Source organism: Lichenostomus cassidix, chromosome 2 (genome assembly GCF_008360975.1).
Source record: "Lichenostomus cassidix isolate B80296 chromosome 2, HeHo_3.0, whole genome shotgun sequence".
NCBI lineage: Eukaryota > Metazoa > Chordata > Aves > Passeriformes > Meliphagidae > Lichenostomus > Lichenostomus cassidix.
The window spans coordinates 7,221,848-7,238,752 of NC_139482.1; the positions used below are offsets into that span (position 1 = coordinate 7,221,848).

General features: G+C 39.8%; 1 protein-coding gene across 5 annotated transcripts in view; it reads left to right on the forward strand.

Annotated features, from left to right (window-relative positions):
- Positions 1-16,905, forward strand: part of DPP6 (dipeptidyl peptidase like 6) — a 526,589-nt gene that overhangs the window by 468,797 nt on the left and 40,887 nt on the right. For all 5 annotated transcript variants that reach the window (XM_085050257.1, XM_085050259.1, XM_085050255.1 and 2 more), the window contains exons 9-12: positions 5,301-5,455; positions 6,753-6,850; positions 10,520-10,643; positions 11,481-11,519. In XM_085050257.1, coding sequence (XP_084906383.1) covers positions 5,301-5,455; positions 6,753-6,850; positions 10,520-10,643; positions 11,481-11,519 — 416 coding nt within the window. The remainder of the gene's footprint in view (positions 1-5,300; positions 5,456-6,752; positions 6,851-10,519; positions 10,644-11,480; positions 11,520-16,905) is intronic.

The following is a 16,905-nucleotide window of genomic DNA, read 5'->3' on the forward strand; positions in this document are numbered from 1 at the left end:
CACAGCCTTGGTGCTATCAGCACCATGCTCTGACCAACTAAGCTAATCTCAGGGTCAGCAACTGTGGACCTGGGCTGAACCTGGAGTTTGCCCTCAACCACATAAATTTTTATATTTCCTACAAAAGGTTGTTGAATTGTCCAGCGGCCCTGCAAAATTGCCTTTTTTTTTTTCCACCTGACTCAATTAGACATCTGTGAAAGAGGATTAATTGCTCTGAAATCAATGGTGCTGCAGGGCTATTGCTGACATCAGCACAAAATAATGTCAACACAGGAAAATGTAGATTGGATATGGTAATCCAAAACAGTTTTTTACCATTTGCATACACATAACTACTTTGACACTCATTTTATACCTATTACAATGATTTAATGGCAGTCAGTGTAGACTTACACTATAGCAACTGGGAGAAAAATTTGGTTGTATATAACAAAAGGTAATTTTCCACAGCCATCCCTGAAACATGTGTCAGCAAAGGCCAATATGAACAATGAGTTTTCCCTAACTGGCTAAAAATACTTGCTTTCACACTGTACAATAGTAATCGATGTGGACATGTGGTTGGTGCTTTGAGATGATCTAGTAATTGATTTTAAAACAGATGGCAGCTGTCAAATAAGCATTTGTATTTATTTGATGTTTCTATGAGAACCCGTGGGGTTTCACTCTCTCAGTAGTCTTTGTTTTCTCCTTTCCTAGACCCTCTTGCTGTTCTCTGATCTCTCTGCCTCTCATGTTCTTTTGATGCATCCTACTGACAATTTCTTTTGAGCTTTCTTTCCCAACATAAGCCATGGCCTTTATGTTAGGCTTTAATTTCATTTTGCTTAAAATTCCTTTTTATTAACAGTTTTAATAAAACAGCAAAATGTCTTCAACACACCAAATACTTCACAATCTGGGTATTAGCTGCAATACATCACACAAACAGAACCATTGGTCATAGTCCCCAGAACTGCTGTGCTTTACCACATCAGCAATAAATAACACTGGTCCTGAGAGCTTTTGAATCTTAAACTGCAGTGCCTTCTAATTATTTTTCTAATTTTTTTTTTTAAGTGACAGAGAAGAGTTGCAATGGTACCTGTCAGACTATCAGAGGACTGGTCTGTCCAAGCATCATTGTCTTCTGGTGCAAGTCTCTGTTTCTGTTAACTCACTAGAAAATTACAAGTTATTTGCATCTTCTAATAAGAAGGTCCAGGAAAAATGTTTCTTCACTTGAAAATTATTTCTTTTTCTCAGTTTTTTTTTTCTCCTGTTATCATCTTCATTCATGTTTTTGTTGACTTCAAAAATTGGAAGAAATCTCTAAGCTACCAATGGATTTCTCAGTCAGTCACTAGTGAAGGCTTCATCTTTTCCCAAGCAGCAAGAGGGAACTTTGCCATCTTCAGCCGAAAACCAAAATTCACCAATAAGACTCAAAATGGACAAAGACTGCAGAACCAGGTGGATTTTTAGACAAACATGAAGAAACCCCCATGGCCATGACATTTACATGTGCTTATTAGCAAAGAGGAACTCTGCCAGTCTAGAGCTCTGTGCAAGCCTGAGAAGTGGATTTGTCATGGAAATGTCTTTAGAGATGCCCCAATGGCAGATTATGGTTCAGAGCATTAAAACCATCAGGGTGGATTTCCAAATGTGAAGCATACAACAGTTTTTTTCCAGAACCTGCTGGTTACCACTGAGGTTGCACATGATAAAGGCCTGGTGCTTTTCCCTGCAATGAGTCTGTAGGGGAAGTCAGAGGTCTGAAGGCACTTCAGTGGGACTGCTCAGGGCTTAGACAGAGGTGGACATAATAATTAAAAGTGTTTGTGTTCTATGGCTAAACCTCTGCTAAAGGTGCTATGCAAGTATCAAAGGAATACCAAAATCCACTTGTGAAGATCCTGACAGGATTGAGGTGGATATTGTCCATGGAGAAATGAGTCAGAGGATTCTTGGAGTCTCTTCCAGACCCATTTCTTATGACTCCCTGAGAAGTTTATTACCTGAAGTAAGATACAACTCTCCCATTTCATTGCTCTTGCAAGTACTGCTGGAATTCACTTGCAGTTTGAAACAAGCAGGTGTCTCCTTACCTTTTATACACATGCTGGGCTAATTTTTGATGACACACCTGCTAGAAAGGTCCACCCAACTTCTGATACACTGTTCAGTCTTTCCAGAGATTACCCACGTGATATCACAGCTAAATGCTACATCCAGTCCCAGATTCACCACAACTTGTTACTTGGCAGCTGAGAACCACAGCAAGGGTCTTCTCATTCTGCTCCCTGATGGTGAGCAGGAAAGCTTCTGGCAGGAAGCACATCCTTCAGAAGAGATGGCATTCCCACTTTGGGCAGCCTGGCTCTCTCTGCATGCTGCTCAGGTCTTGATTCCAGAGACAGACAGTCACATAATGCAGTAAATGCAGCCACTTTGAATTCAGCTCAGGGAAGATTCCTCTAATCACACCTCTGTTATTGCCTCCAGTTTCCTTTCTCATCCAGTTATTGAAGCTGCTAAGATGGATATATATATCCAGTTGGCATTGAATATACTCTGACCTAAGACTTCAAATTCTCCTCCTGAGGGTTTGTTAACTTAGAAGACTCATTGTTTCACACAGCTTTGAAATGATTGTTCAACTGGGCCTTATTCAGCTAGAAGAAGGATTAAAATACACTCCCTGAGCACAAACACTTCACTGGCTAGTACAGGTCCCCACTGAAGAGTCACTACTCATAAGCAGGGTAATCCAGCTGTGTTCAGAGTGATTCAATGCTGAATGTGCTAACATGGAATCAGCCTCAGAGCCTGTGCTTGAACCCAGCCAACACATCTGAACAGCCCGCGTTCAGCTAAGGCAACCACACACTTTATTCTCGTTATTTTTTGGGTTTGCATGCCCCATTGGGGCTGCCAAGCAAAACTGTGGAGAAGGAAGGAGCACAGAGCCCCAGGATCTGACTGTGAGGAGTCTCAGCAGCTCACTCACAGCATCCTGGCATCATGTAGCACTCAGTGACTGCAAGCTCTGGGGAAGGGAGCAGAAGTTTTGATCAATTATAGCTTTATGTTCTTAGTCAGGAGGTCATGATCTATATATCTAGGGGGGCTTTGGTGTTTCAGGAGAACCTGTTTTTTCATACACATGAGGCAGGATCTGAGCTAACTTTAGAAAGACCCAGCAGTATTGAAAGCAACTCATTTTCAGAGCATGTGCTAAATGCAAACACAAGGAATAAACTGTCTTCAAGAACAAATTGTCTGCAAATAATTTTTTCTTTCAGCTGAAAGTACTTTCTGGTGCTAATCCATTCTATATTCCATAAGAATGTTCCCTGCTTTGCTAAAACTAACTGATCTCTCCAATAACAGCAAGGTCCTGGCTTTGTTTCAAGGCAAAGGTTCACTCTATTAAATCTCATTAACAGAGCACCACAAAACCTACACTAAAACCTTTCTGGGTGTGTGACCTTCAGCAGAACTGCTTCATTAAGTCTGAGATCCTGGAGAAAATGTTTGCTGAATAAAGTCATTCCTAATTAATGTTAAAATGTCAAGGATTCATCTGCCATCCATCTATACTCCTTTTCCTTTATGCTCTTCATTATCTCTTTAATGGGCAACCAATATAAAAGTCAAAAGCAGCATCTTTTAAATGTACATATAACAGGTGGGACAAAGCAGCAAAGCAAATTTGCCAGATGTGCTTTCCCATGAAACATTTGTAACTTCCTAAATATCTTTGCAAAACCCCACTTACATGCTGCCATTAAGCATTGATTAATTAATTTGTTATTTGTGCAAACCATAAGTATTGAGGATTAATTTTCCCTTGCACCCTTTTGGCTGTTACTTTGAGTTTTATTCCAAGCCATATGCAAGTCTTGATTAACAAAGTGTTTATTTGCCCTGTGATGAATATAATTGTCTATTCTCCAAGGATGGCTGATCCAAATTAAAAAAAAAAAAAAAAAATTAAACAGTCTTTGGTGAATTTCTACTCTTCAGACCAGAGGGATGTCTTGGTTGGGCTGAGGGTCATCACAGGGTGGTGTACAAACCTGGTGGGTCTGAACCCAGAAAACCCTCACCCATTTTTCCAGTGATGGCAGCAGACATTGGAGCTGCTTGGACCTGTGTAGCAGAACTTCATGGTGGAGGCTTAGAAACACTCTGCAGCCTCTTTTATTTTTATTCTCACATTAAAGTAATGGGACCCATCTTCCTGCCCATCAATCTGTGCAGCATATGCAAGACCTTCTGGTGGTTTAAATAGGAATGACTCACATGGTATTAAGCCTCTTAATGAAAATGGATTACATTATTGTCTTTCACAAAATGGGAGGTTTAAAAAGCCAAGTTAATGTCTTCCAAATGTCAGTAACTGGAGACACTCTGGACAAAGAGTGGATTTTATAGCTTTTCTGCAGATCTATAAGGTGAACTCATCTTTACAACGAGGGATATTAGATGATGTGAAAAGGATTAGCAATTAGAAGTTATTTGAATTTGAGTTTAATGAGAACCAGGTTCTGCCAGTATTAAAAATAATTTCAAATTATGGCAATGTTGTTTTGTCCTTACACACTTGAACTCTGACATGTTTGCATTGCCATCTTTCTGAGTATCTTTTCAATGGCAACTATATCACTGAAATCTAAAAAAAATCCCAAAATTCAGTGGTACAAAGGATCAGGCTCTAAACCTGGTTACTCATGGTAAATTGCCTTGCAAAAGTGATTTCAAAAATGAAATAAGGATAAAAGTCAAGATGGTATCCAAGGTGTAGCATCTAAGGCCTGGTATCTTGTTTTGAAGTTCCTGCTTTTCATAAGTTACATAAAATTGCTATATTAATTTATTCTCAACTAGCAACAGAATTTAGAAATATTTAAATTGTTGCTGAAGCACTTGTAAAACCACTGTTTGAATGGATTGATATGTGTCTAGTCTGCTGTTGTGAGCTGTAATCATGTGCAGGACACATGGCAGGAGCAGCAGGGCCTTTATGCTGTCATGAGTGTGTGTACTAATATCAATAAATTGATGTTTCTTCAGCAAAGGTAATTAAGCTTAATAACCTATAAATACAGAGTAATTGTTATCAATTGTGTTCGTTTGTGTATATGGCATAATTTGATAAGTATTTTTGATTGATATTCCTGTGGCATCCTCCCTGTGCTGTGATTAGACTGGGATTTTCATATCTGCGCTGTTTCATTTATTGTTAACTAGTAATTCACCTCTAATAGCCTTTTTTTTTTTTTTTTGTTCTTGCCTTTTTTTTTAATTAGAGGAGATCTTGAAGACTCATATTGCTCATTGGTGGTCTCCTGATGGCACCAGGTTGGCATATGCAACAATCAATGCCTCCAGAGTCCCCACCATGGAGATCCCGAGATATACAGGCATCACTTACCCTACTGTTAAAACATATCATTATCCAAAGGTAAGGGAAAATAAAATAATCAGTCCTGCTGTTCTAGCAGAAATAAATAATTGTTTCTTTCCAGTAGGCTCAGACAGGAGACTAATAATGTACACTCATAAGCAATGAAAAAAACAGATCCAAGGAAGACCAACTGATCCCCAGTGACTGTTTTTTTCACTCTTCTTTAGCTGCATTTGTAAAATTGCAGTTCTCTGATTCTGTGAGAATTAATAATTCTCCATACAATGAAAATAAAATTTTTAAATCCTTGCTTTTTATGCACACAAAAGCAATTGTGCTTCCATGCTGGAACAGATGGAAGTTGGATGGTGTCTGAGGGTTTGGCTCCAGAATGGGGTTGTTGGTGTCGGAGGGTTTGGAATTTCTATATGTCTATATTGAGAAATGTTTCTGTATTTAGGTATGTGTCTATATTTGATGCATTTCTATATTTAGTTTTTATATTGGTAGATGAATAGATAGATAGATAAATAGATAGATAGATAGATAGATGCACACATACATATGTATATTGTATATTTAGATAGGTTTTCTTTTGTATAGGAGGCAAATGTAGTATTTGGTCTTCCACAGAATATCCAGGATGGCCTAATGTCAGAGGAGACACAGCCTGGTTTTAGAGCCTTGCTGTGCCTGAGCATTGCACAGAACACAGAGAAAGACAGAAAAGACTCCAGAGCCAATATCCCCTTGAGTGCAGCAAGTGCACAGCACTGACACATCTCCACCAGCACACACTCACTGCTGCTGTTATTGCTGTCATTTCCTGCTCTGAAGCAGTTCAGGGGTGTCTGCTGCACTCATTCCTTCTGGGTTTCTTGCTTTAAGCACTGATTGCCTAAGACCTCACATGCTGGTTCAAATTGAACAATAATTTAATGGGAGAAATACCCATATATATGAAGGTTTTGTGGAAATCACAGTGCTTCAGCAGGGGATGCCCTTTCCTAGAGTAAAAAATGAATAGCTATTTTACTATATCAACTATCATCCTGTTAGACAACCTTTTATCAAAAGGGGCAGGAAGTAGCAAAGTTTCTAGTTGCCTTGAAAAGTAGGATTTTTTACTAAGGTTAGAAGTGTCCTGAATAAAATTGCCACTTGTTTGTGGCTTCCAAACTCTCCACACCTCTGTGCCACGTCCCTACATTTGAAGTCTCCCTGTGAAAGACCACAGCAGTCCAATCCATATCCTGTTCAATGGGAATGCTTTCTGTAATACATGGGGATATAATAAACCAAAACCATTCCATGTTGTATAAGATATGACAATTTATTCTTTTTTAAAATCCAGGTTGGAATGGAAAATCCAACTATTTCTTTGCACGTGATTGGTCTGAATGGACCCACTCATGACCTGGAAATGACTCCCCCAGATGACCCCAGAATGAGGTAAATACTTTCTCACCCTTGCATGCTGCATCCCAGTTCTCTTGGGGTTTTAGGTCAGAGTCTGACTTTTTCAAGATCATTTTACAGTACCTTTCTCTACTGCTATCAGAAAGTTTCATTTTGTGTAAATTTGCTTCAGGTGTTTTCCCAAATTATTTGTCTTTTTACCTGTATTTTATATAACCTTACATTAGAACATGTTTACACTGAATAAAATAATCCAAACCCATTTATGCAAAAGAAGATGCATGACCTGTGACCAAACTAAATGGGCATAAATGTGTTTGTCTTTCCAAAATACAACTTCAGACCTTTATACAGCAGGTGGGAATTCAGAATCACAATATCCCCTTCACAGTATCAGAATGGTGGCTCCTGAACAGTATAATTTCTCTTATGGTAACATTCTCTGTAAACAGAGAGACTCAGAAACATTTTAATTACAGCAATAACTTCCAAGTGTAGGATCCAAGTGTTGTTAATAAATTTGTTCTATATGTTTATGGGTGGCCATAATTTATTTGGTTGCAATCAATATTGCAAAATGATGCAGAATACATCATAATTAATTAGTGCCTGTGTATTTCATCAAAACCACAGCAATTGCCATCTCCAGGGATGACAGAAGTAGTGCTGCTAGAGCAATAGGGGTGCATTTTCATTATGCATATGTTTTCTGAAATGAAAGGATTAGTGTGATAAAATTTCATTAAAATAGGCAAGAGGGATGTACTGTACATTTAGTTACAGAGGGGAGTTTCAAGAAAGCAGGGGAAGCTGGTGATGAGGATCTTCCAGCAGCCACATCCTACCCGAAGCATTTCAATGTTCTCAGTACAGATGATGTATGGACAGAGTGGAATTTCATGTTCTTTTGATCTGGAGCAAAGTGATTTAGTACAATTAATAAAGCTGATAATAAGTGGAGATATGCCGTGGTCTTTTTTCTTTCAAAATTGAAAAAATCCAGAAATTTTCCACAGAAATTAGATATTTTTTTGGAAAACAAAAAAGAAAAACAACAAAAAAAGCCCCAACAAAACAAAGAAATCAAAGCTGATGATGGAAAATATGTTTTGGGTGAAATGTACAATATTGATCACTTGTCCTTCTTCAAGTGACATCTTTCATTCTGAACTTTTTTGTCAAGTTTTCTCCAATGCCATGCTTTTCTGTGAGAAAAAGAAAGTAAGTGAAGGGAAGGAGTCGAAGTTGAAGGGGGGAAATGTAGTGTTATAACATTTAATGCCTGACAGGTATTTTTTATTTTGGTGAGAACCACTGGACCTCAAGAGTTACATCAGCAGATGGTCAGAACTGGATCATGACCCAGCTTATTTCTCATATTTGCATCTCAGGTGGCAAATTGAGGAACAATGTTTTCTCCAGTGAGTGCAGAAATCATCACAGGCTCTTGCATAGACCAGGAACAAATAAATAAAGGGAAAACTTAGACAACTCCAGTCTGGATTTGAAGCAGGAGCTGTCTGTGCCCCAGGGATCATGAGCTGGGCTGCTTCCACCAACACCTTTACTGGGATGGTGAAATCCATTGCAAAACTCAGGATGACTTCACCCTTCCTGACAGGGCTCAGACAAGATGTTCCTTCCGTTTTGCTCTGATGTTGGTATCTCTAGATGAAGTGGTCAAGCAGCTGCTGGTATAGATTTCATTCTCTGGAAGAAACACGTTCTCCCTTAAATCAGCTCCATATAAAATCTGGGACAGGTCAGGCAGACACAGCTTGGGAAATGCACTGACTTCCCATTTCTCTCCACTGGCTGCTCAACCAGTGGAGCTGCAGGAGCAGCAGATGTTTAAAATTAACTGAGATGAATCACACCTTCTTGTCTCATTTTCCTCTGCAAAATGGGAACCATAAAACTTGGTTGTCCTATAGAAGAGATATGAGGGGAAGTAAATGAAATGAAAGACTCCACTGTACTCAGAAACTGGAATAATGACTGTACAAGTGTCTCCAGTTATTTGTAGGCTGGGTTACCCATGGTCTTGATGGCTGGGGAAGCTCCAGAGAGAAACTGAGACTCTGCCCCTCTTTAGGGTGGTAGGGAAGATCCTAAATCACCTAAAATGATAATTAAAAGTTCCTGAGAAAGAGCTCTGGCACCTGTGTTCAAACAGTGAGGGGGATGTGCAAACTGAATAGATGTCCTAGAAATTTTAAATTGGATTTATGAAAAACATGCTCCAAGCCACAATAAGTACTAAAATCCCATTCTGTTTCTGGGGAGATTGAATCTGCTCAGTTCATTTTGGAGAGAAAGAAGAGGCTGTTATAGAGTTTAATTTTGCGTTGTTGTTTTTTTCCTCTTAGGGCCTATGCTGTTGCTGATAAAGAATAAAATTACAATTTTATTTCAGGCACTAAATTTTCAGACTGCTGTTGTCTCACCTGGACATATCATTCCCTCCAATGCAGTGGATACAAGCACTGAGGTCTTTTGTTCTTTTTTCCCCTGCCAATTTCAGGCACTAAATATTACTGAAAACTACAAAATCAATTTCCAACTTGTTATTTTTCTAGACAAACAGACCTTTGTGCTTTTGCCCTTTCTCTTCAGTATATTCAGGAGCTCTTGCCAGAACATGAAGGACTCTCCAGCGACACAGCACGTTATTTCCAATGAGAGCAACAATTCCTTATACATATTTTATAGCAAACAAATGAACTAATAAATTTTTTATAGACTGTGTGCTGTAAAAAGTCATATTATAATGTAAGGATGTCTTGGCCCACACAGCCCAGCAGTATATTATAATATCACCAGCTCTGACAGTTCAGCCAGAGTTGTGCACTACAAATGAGGTGGTGGAGCCCTGAATTGCTGCAGAGGTGGACATCTGGTAGCACCATGCCCTGGCTCTGGGAAGGCAACCAGCAGTGAATTTATTCCTGTATTTTCCAGCCCAAGTGGGTGCATTCCTCACCATTGCATGGGACTTTTCCTGAAGATATGGATTACAAGACTGTGCAGCCCACACTCATGATTTACTCCCAGTATCCTCACAACCTGAATATGTCCAGCAATAAGGGTTCAGGAAGTGTGGGAGGGTGGTTTTGCTGATGCAAACCATCTCTGCTGATGTCTTTTTGGCAACCAGCTGCATCTGCTTTGCAGAAACCCTGTGTCACTCTAAACTCTGTCCTTCTTTCTCTTTGCCTTTTAGGGCAAAACTCCTGATACTTTGGTGTGTCGTTGGCAAACTCAGAGGCCATCAAGTTCTCATAAGCATAAAGAACCCAGCCATTGATAGTGATGGGTCTGAGTCAGCTCAGGTTTATGTGCCTAGAATGGAAATGGCTTGCCATTTCTTTTCCACCTGTGCACGAATTTGTAGTTCCAGGCAGTTCAATCCTTCTCGGAAGACAGAATAGCTTGAAAGATCCTTTATCTCTGGATTTGTCTCTTCTTTGAAAATAACTTCCAGAAGTGGCAGATAAAACACCTGCACAGCCCTAAAAGTGTCATTTTTAGGGGTTGAAATCTATACATAAAGCAGCCTAGAGACATCAGGACACGATGTTCTTAAAAACCACAGCTCTCTCCTGTCCTGTTTGCCTGCAGCAGCCCCTGACTGCCCTTCCACATGGCAATTCATCAGCATGGCAGTGTTGTGATGTGGTCTGTGTGTGTCTGTGCTTGCAGGGACTACTACATCACCATGGTGAAATGGGCCACCAGCACCAAGGTGGCAGTGAACTGGCTGAACAGGGCCCAGAACGTGTCCATCCTGACGCTCTGCGATGCCACCACGGGCGTTTGCACCAAGGTAAGAGCTCTGCAAAATGGTCACTCACTGTTGGTGTTGATAAACCATGCAAGGAGAAAGTGTTTCAGTGGTTTTATACCGTGATAAGTCAGCTGGCACACAGCTGTTTATGCAGACAGATAATAACCAATGTTCACAGTTTTTACTTCTTTTTTAACACCTACACATCCAAGAACACTCAGTGTGTGTCTTTGTGTGTGTGAGGGAGATTGATTAACCTCTCTTGAAATACCTGTATCCACACACAAGCTCACGCACCTCAACAGTTTGCAGCCTAAATACCTTTGCCACATTGTAGCTGCATTATATATATTTAATGACATTAAAATCAGCTCATGTTTATCTACATATGCCTTAATTGCAGTTAATGAATCCCTCCTATAAATGGTGTATTGATAAAAGCTCTGGATTAGCAGATTCCATCATTTAAACTGGAATGTGTTTCCACTGTATAAAATTGTTCTGATATACCCATCCCTCGAAAAAAATTATGCAATTCTGTGCATAGAGCATGGTGAAAAGTTTTTTCTTAATAACTTTCATTTCAGCCTTTATTTATTTCTTAGGAAGCTATATTTCTTTGGGGGAATAATATATCTTGTGGATTTATGTGTTTTGTCTGCATGAGTAAAATGCTTTCTTGATCCAGTGAATATTTATTCATCAGGGAGGAAAGTCAAGGAAAGCAGCCACTGGATTCCACTCCAGAAGCACATATTTAAACAGTTTCTTTGTATTTCTGAGCAACCTTTCAACTTCAATCCAACACCTTCCTGCACTTACAGACAAAATATAATATATGTCAAATATGGAATTAATGATCTTTCTGTGTTTCAGAAACATGAAGATGAGAGTGATGCCTGGCTGCACAGACAGGTAAGAGTGATCTTCACCTTGGAGTCAAGTTTTTGGTAGGATTTTTGTTTCACTGAGTTCTGCCCCAAAGAGAAAAACAGATTTCCAGGCCTGAGAGAGTTACCTGGAAGATGGCATGGTCTGTATAACAGAAAAGAGTTTCTCAGCAACAAACAAGTTCTTAGAGAAGTTGCCATCTACTCTAGGTCACATAGCCTTTAGCCTGCAATTTACTTATATTTAAAAGAGATGAAAAGCTGATGTTGGTAGAAAATCACTCACTGGCAGTACCTGTATAGGACTCATTAAACTCAGAGGCAGCCCTTCATATCCTGCCCTGACACTGATCATAATTGAAACACCATTAAAAAAATTGTTTTCTGGTCATTTTTTTAAGAGGGTCTGTGTCCATTCAGAGACAAAATCATGCAGACAGGCTGATAAGTCACTTAAATATCATGTATAACACTTGCCCAGGAGTCAGTTTGTGAAGGGATCTCAGATTAGGTTGAGGTGTTCTTGAGAGAGAAGCTGTGATCTCAATTCAGCCACAAGACTGAACTGTGTTTCAAGTGCTGTTTGAATGCCAGACAGGGAGCAGTGTGTCACATAGTATCTTGTTCTCTGTGTTTTTCCAAGTCCAGATTTAAAGCATTTCAAGTTTTTGTCACAGCTTGTTCAGAGGAAGCCAAGGTCCTGTAGAAATAACACTACATCAGTTCACAGCCAGAGCAATGCTCTCTTTTCCAGTTCCTGTCCTGCTGCAATGGGCTGTGTGTGATCCAGATGGAAATTGACTGTACAGGGGAAATAGGTTTTGTGCTCCAAGCATTTCAAATAATCTTCTCCTGATATAGAGTAAAAATGATGCTGAAATATTCTTTACATTCATAAATACTGTATTGGCTTGAGCAGGAAACAAAGGCTTAAAAGATAAGCCAAAACAAAGGGAAATTAAGTTGTCCAAATATTGTATATTTAAAAAAAAAAACCAGGATTTATTTATTTTATAATTTTGAGGACAACAGCAGTTAAGAAATCCTTTCATTGCTATTTACTGCTGTAGAGTAGAAGTTGTATTTTATAGGATTAATGCAGTATGGTGGAACTTGTGTTCTTACAGTGCTGTAGTTATTTAGTCACTTACCTAGCACTTGGACAGGCATTAAAAGATGGTGCTTTATCCTCAATATCTGAAGTAAATGATCTGTCAGTCTCTAATGGGCCTGCTCCAGGGAAATACATTTTGTTTTACTGCATCTCCAAAAAGCATATACTTAGTTTGAGAGCACACACTTAGTTTGATGTTAGAGAAGGTTGTTCATTACAGCCAAATGAGTCAGATATCTCAGTGCTAAACTAAAATAACATTTCCTGTGGACTTTGGAGACATTTGATAGCACCCTTCAAAAGCTTTTGTAAGAGTCTGAAGAATTATATAGCTCTTTTGCCTGTATTTCTGACAACAAAATTACTTAAAATTCTAGTTTTGACTGAATATGATTACTGGGATAATTGTATTTTCTGTATTTGCCTTTTATTCTGTGACACATTAATCTAGACAACTGGAAAGTTATGGCATGTGTATCTGACTATGAGGGTGATGTGAAAATGCTAAATGCTAGTTTGGGTCCACTCACCTCTTCAAGAGGGAGATGAATTGCACATCAGGCAGCTGCTGAAGGAGCTCAGGGGTGTGGCTCAGCTCAGGATGGTGGCTTGTTAAGGGATTTTAATAGAGGCATATGCAAATGAGCCAGGTGTCCTGTGCCCTCTGTAGACAGCCAGGGTGGTGGCAGTGAGGTGACAAAGCCAAGGGACCCTGGGAGGGTTCAGCCCACCACAAAGACCTCCTCTGGGGGAGTGTCACGGTTTTAAATCAGTAGGAACAAGGAATCCAACTGCTTGGCTCACTCTTTAAAATACTCCTTCAAAATTCTCTATATGCATGGTTTGAGAAGTATAGCCAGGTTTTACCTTTCTCTTGGGAATTTCAGTGCACCCTGGAATAGGGAAAAGCTTCACAGTCGGCTGGGAGCAGGAGACAAGGAGAAGATACTCACCAGGGACATGAGGGGATCTCCAAGGGTGACAGGGCTGATGTTTTTCATCTGTCTGAAATCCTGGGAGTTCTGAGATAAAGCATAGAAGCCATGAATTTGAATTTTGTTGTCATAGTAGATTGGTGACTCAGTGGTGTTTAATAGTCTGTCTATGGAAGGTCATAGCAAACAATCTCATGTTTCCTTCATCAATACATTTGATGAAGTATAAGTTCTTAAGTTCATCAATACATTTTATGCAAGTCCAAAATCTGTGCAGACCCTCCCTCCAACACAGGCAAAGAGAAATAATGCAGCCACTCCCTATGTAGCTAAAATAGAGGCTAAACTACTTAAAATATAATGAGAAATATGCAGGATTTGCTAAAAAGTATCTGTCACTCTTTGTCAGACAGTATGTCACATGTTCACTAAAACTGTCCAGGGACTCTGGAAGTTTATAGTTCTTTTATTTATAAACTTTTGCACTTCTGAGTACAAGAGCCAGACTGAACTTCACTCACACTTTTGCCTAAATACACAAATTGTTTGAAACGCTAATCATAGCTGTAAGCAATTTTGTTTCAATTTTTGCGAAGAAGCCATTTTTCCACTAGTACTGAGAATGGTCATATACAGGCAATGAGTCAGCAAGGGAGGAATAAGCCAATTTCTGAGCACCTGCTGAAGATAAACTTTACTGGCATTTTAATTAGTTTATTTATTTCATTGCGAATGTGGCCTGAAAAAAAATTTAATTATAAACCAGGGTGCAATTGCAACTCTACCAAAGGCTGCAGTCTTTGACATTGACATTGGCAGGACCAGGAGATTGCCATAAAATTGTTTAGAGACCTATAACCTCCAGAACTGCCTGCGTGGGCTGGCTGCCCTCCCCTGATAACAGTTTCTTTGGGTTGCATTTTTCTTTCCAGTCCTTCTATTTCCCCAGTGTTTCAGATGACCTCAGTCTGAAACTAAAGACTTGCTCTATTAAAAGGCTGAGATGTTGAAAACCTTGCAAGGCTTTTTTCCCCTTGCTTTAATCCTGCATGGTAACCCAGTCTTACATGTAGTTACTAGGAAGTATGAAATTAGATTATTATAATAAAAACAGGGTTCAGATGAATTTACAAACAGGACCCACTTTTTCACTCTGTGAAGCCCTTTTGCCATGTAATTGCCCCATAACTGACCTAATTTTGGCCTCAAGACCAAGGATGCAGCAGAAACAGGACCCAGAGTCCTGTAACTCAAATACCCAAATTCATCTGCCAGAGCTGAAAAAGCTGAAAAAGCAGCTTCTGGCTACAAAGGATCTTTTTGGTGAAATTTTGGACACTCTAAAGAAGAGTGCCCATTTCATCCAGTGGAGGGATTGGTACCCAGAGACATGGGATCCTCTCCAGCTGCTGACCCTGAATTTGGTGCAGCTTCCCTGGTTTCCATGATGGCCACAGATGAACATGGGGACAGGGATGGAAGATGAAGCTCAGCATTGCCCCAGGGGCTGAATGTGTCAGGAGATGGGAAAAGATCTTCCCCCTGTGTCCTAAAGAGGAGGTGACTTCATATCCCATTAGAGTCAATGCACGTCAGGTGTTTCCTTTGCTGGATTTAAACAAAGTAAAAATCCAAAGTATTTACCAATATGCAAGGGATTAAAAGGATTCATGTCACACCTATCTGTTTATCAGAGCTATGGGCCTGTGACACTAAAAGTATTGGGACATTTCCCTGAAAGAACAAACGCCCACACAGCAAAATCATTAATTCTGGGATCCGGGCAAAGGTGGATCAGAGGCAGAGAGGGCAGGAGATTGCTGAGGAAGGGAAAATGCATCAGAGAATCAATTGGAAAGGATTCAGTTATTCAGATTAATTTTTCTCCTCTTTAAAACCTCAGGATGAACCAGAAAACCATAATTTTTATGGAAGTGTAACTCTCAGTCAGTAATAAAACCAATATGCAAAGAATCTGCTTTGCCAGTGATTTCTGTGAGGAAATTGGTGTAAGCCAGCCAAGAGCATGTGAAGCACTGTAGAAGAACAGGAGGCAGGCAGTGTGCTGAGCACAGACAAACCAGTTTGGAGCTGCAGCGTGTGGTGCTGAAATATGATGATTGCTTGACCCATGTTAACCTGTGAGTGATTTTAGTGGAGTTGTACTCCTGGATCCACGAAGCTTGCTTACATTCCAACTCACCATAAATTGGATAATTTCTCTTTCAAATACATCAGTGCACATTTGATTATGCAAATCCTCAAGGTCAGAGACACCTGTGCACTCACCACCATCCTGTATGCATCTTGTCTTCCCTAGTCCTACCAGAGGAGTCTTCCTCATGTGGCTGCAGATCCAGTGATGGCATGTCCAGTCTTCTTTCCCCATCACCTACAACAAAAAGATTTCAAACATAGAGACTATATCCACATCTATTCCCTTTAAGATATGAGTATATTCAATCCCTTCTTGTACCCGCTGATACCAGCTGTGTCAATAAACTTCCTGTGGCAAAGACTTCCAAACATTGCATACCTGCTGTATAGTAAAAGTATTTTCTTTTACTACACTAAACTAAACTACTATTTCCAAGGAGGGATTTTCTATTCTAGTATTGTGGGATTCAGTCAATAATGGTTAACCAAAGGCTTGGACAGGTCAGATCACATGCAGAATATTTTAATTACGTGCCCAGTGTAGCTCCCTAAATTATAAAACCCCATTCCAAGAGAATTTCAGTCTGTACCCCCATTTGCCACCTGGGATAAATCATTATCTCTGTCACAAAGTTCTGACTGCTTTCCTGTGTTGCCTTTCCAGTAACAGGAGCATACAAACTGTCATGTAACATCAGCCCAGTGCTGAAACCTCACATCTGTCACCTGTGCCACAAACCTCCTTCCCCTGCAGCTCTGAATGATCCTCAAACTCTGCACAACGCCTGCTCTGACTGGCAGAGACATATTGCTGGAATATACAATGCAGGAGGTACAGATCGAGAAATGGAGACTGAACTCATTGCTACCTACCCCAGGAAAGCAAAATCTGTCAAGCAGAAGGTTTGCCTGAGCTATCACAGTCATTATTCAATGAGGTTTCTCCTGTCATGAAAGACATTTGGAAATAATATAGAGTTTCATGTTTCAGGTTCCAGAACAATGTCAGAAACAAATGAAACCATTATTTTATAGAGCTGCAACAAGCTGCAAATGGGCACATTTTAAAATACACTGAAAACCTAAGCAGGGGAAAATAAAAGGAAAAAAGAACAGTTTGAACACCTAATACATCGTTGATAAATCTGACAAATAGTGAAAAAGAATTAATCAGTAGAGAACTGGGAGCAAAGAAACAGTAAGAA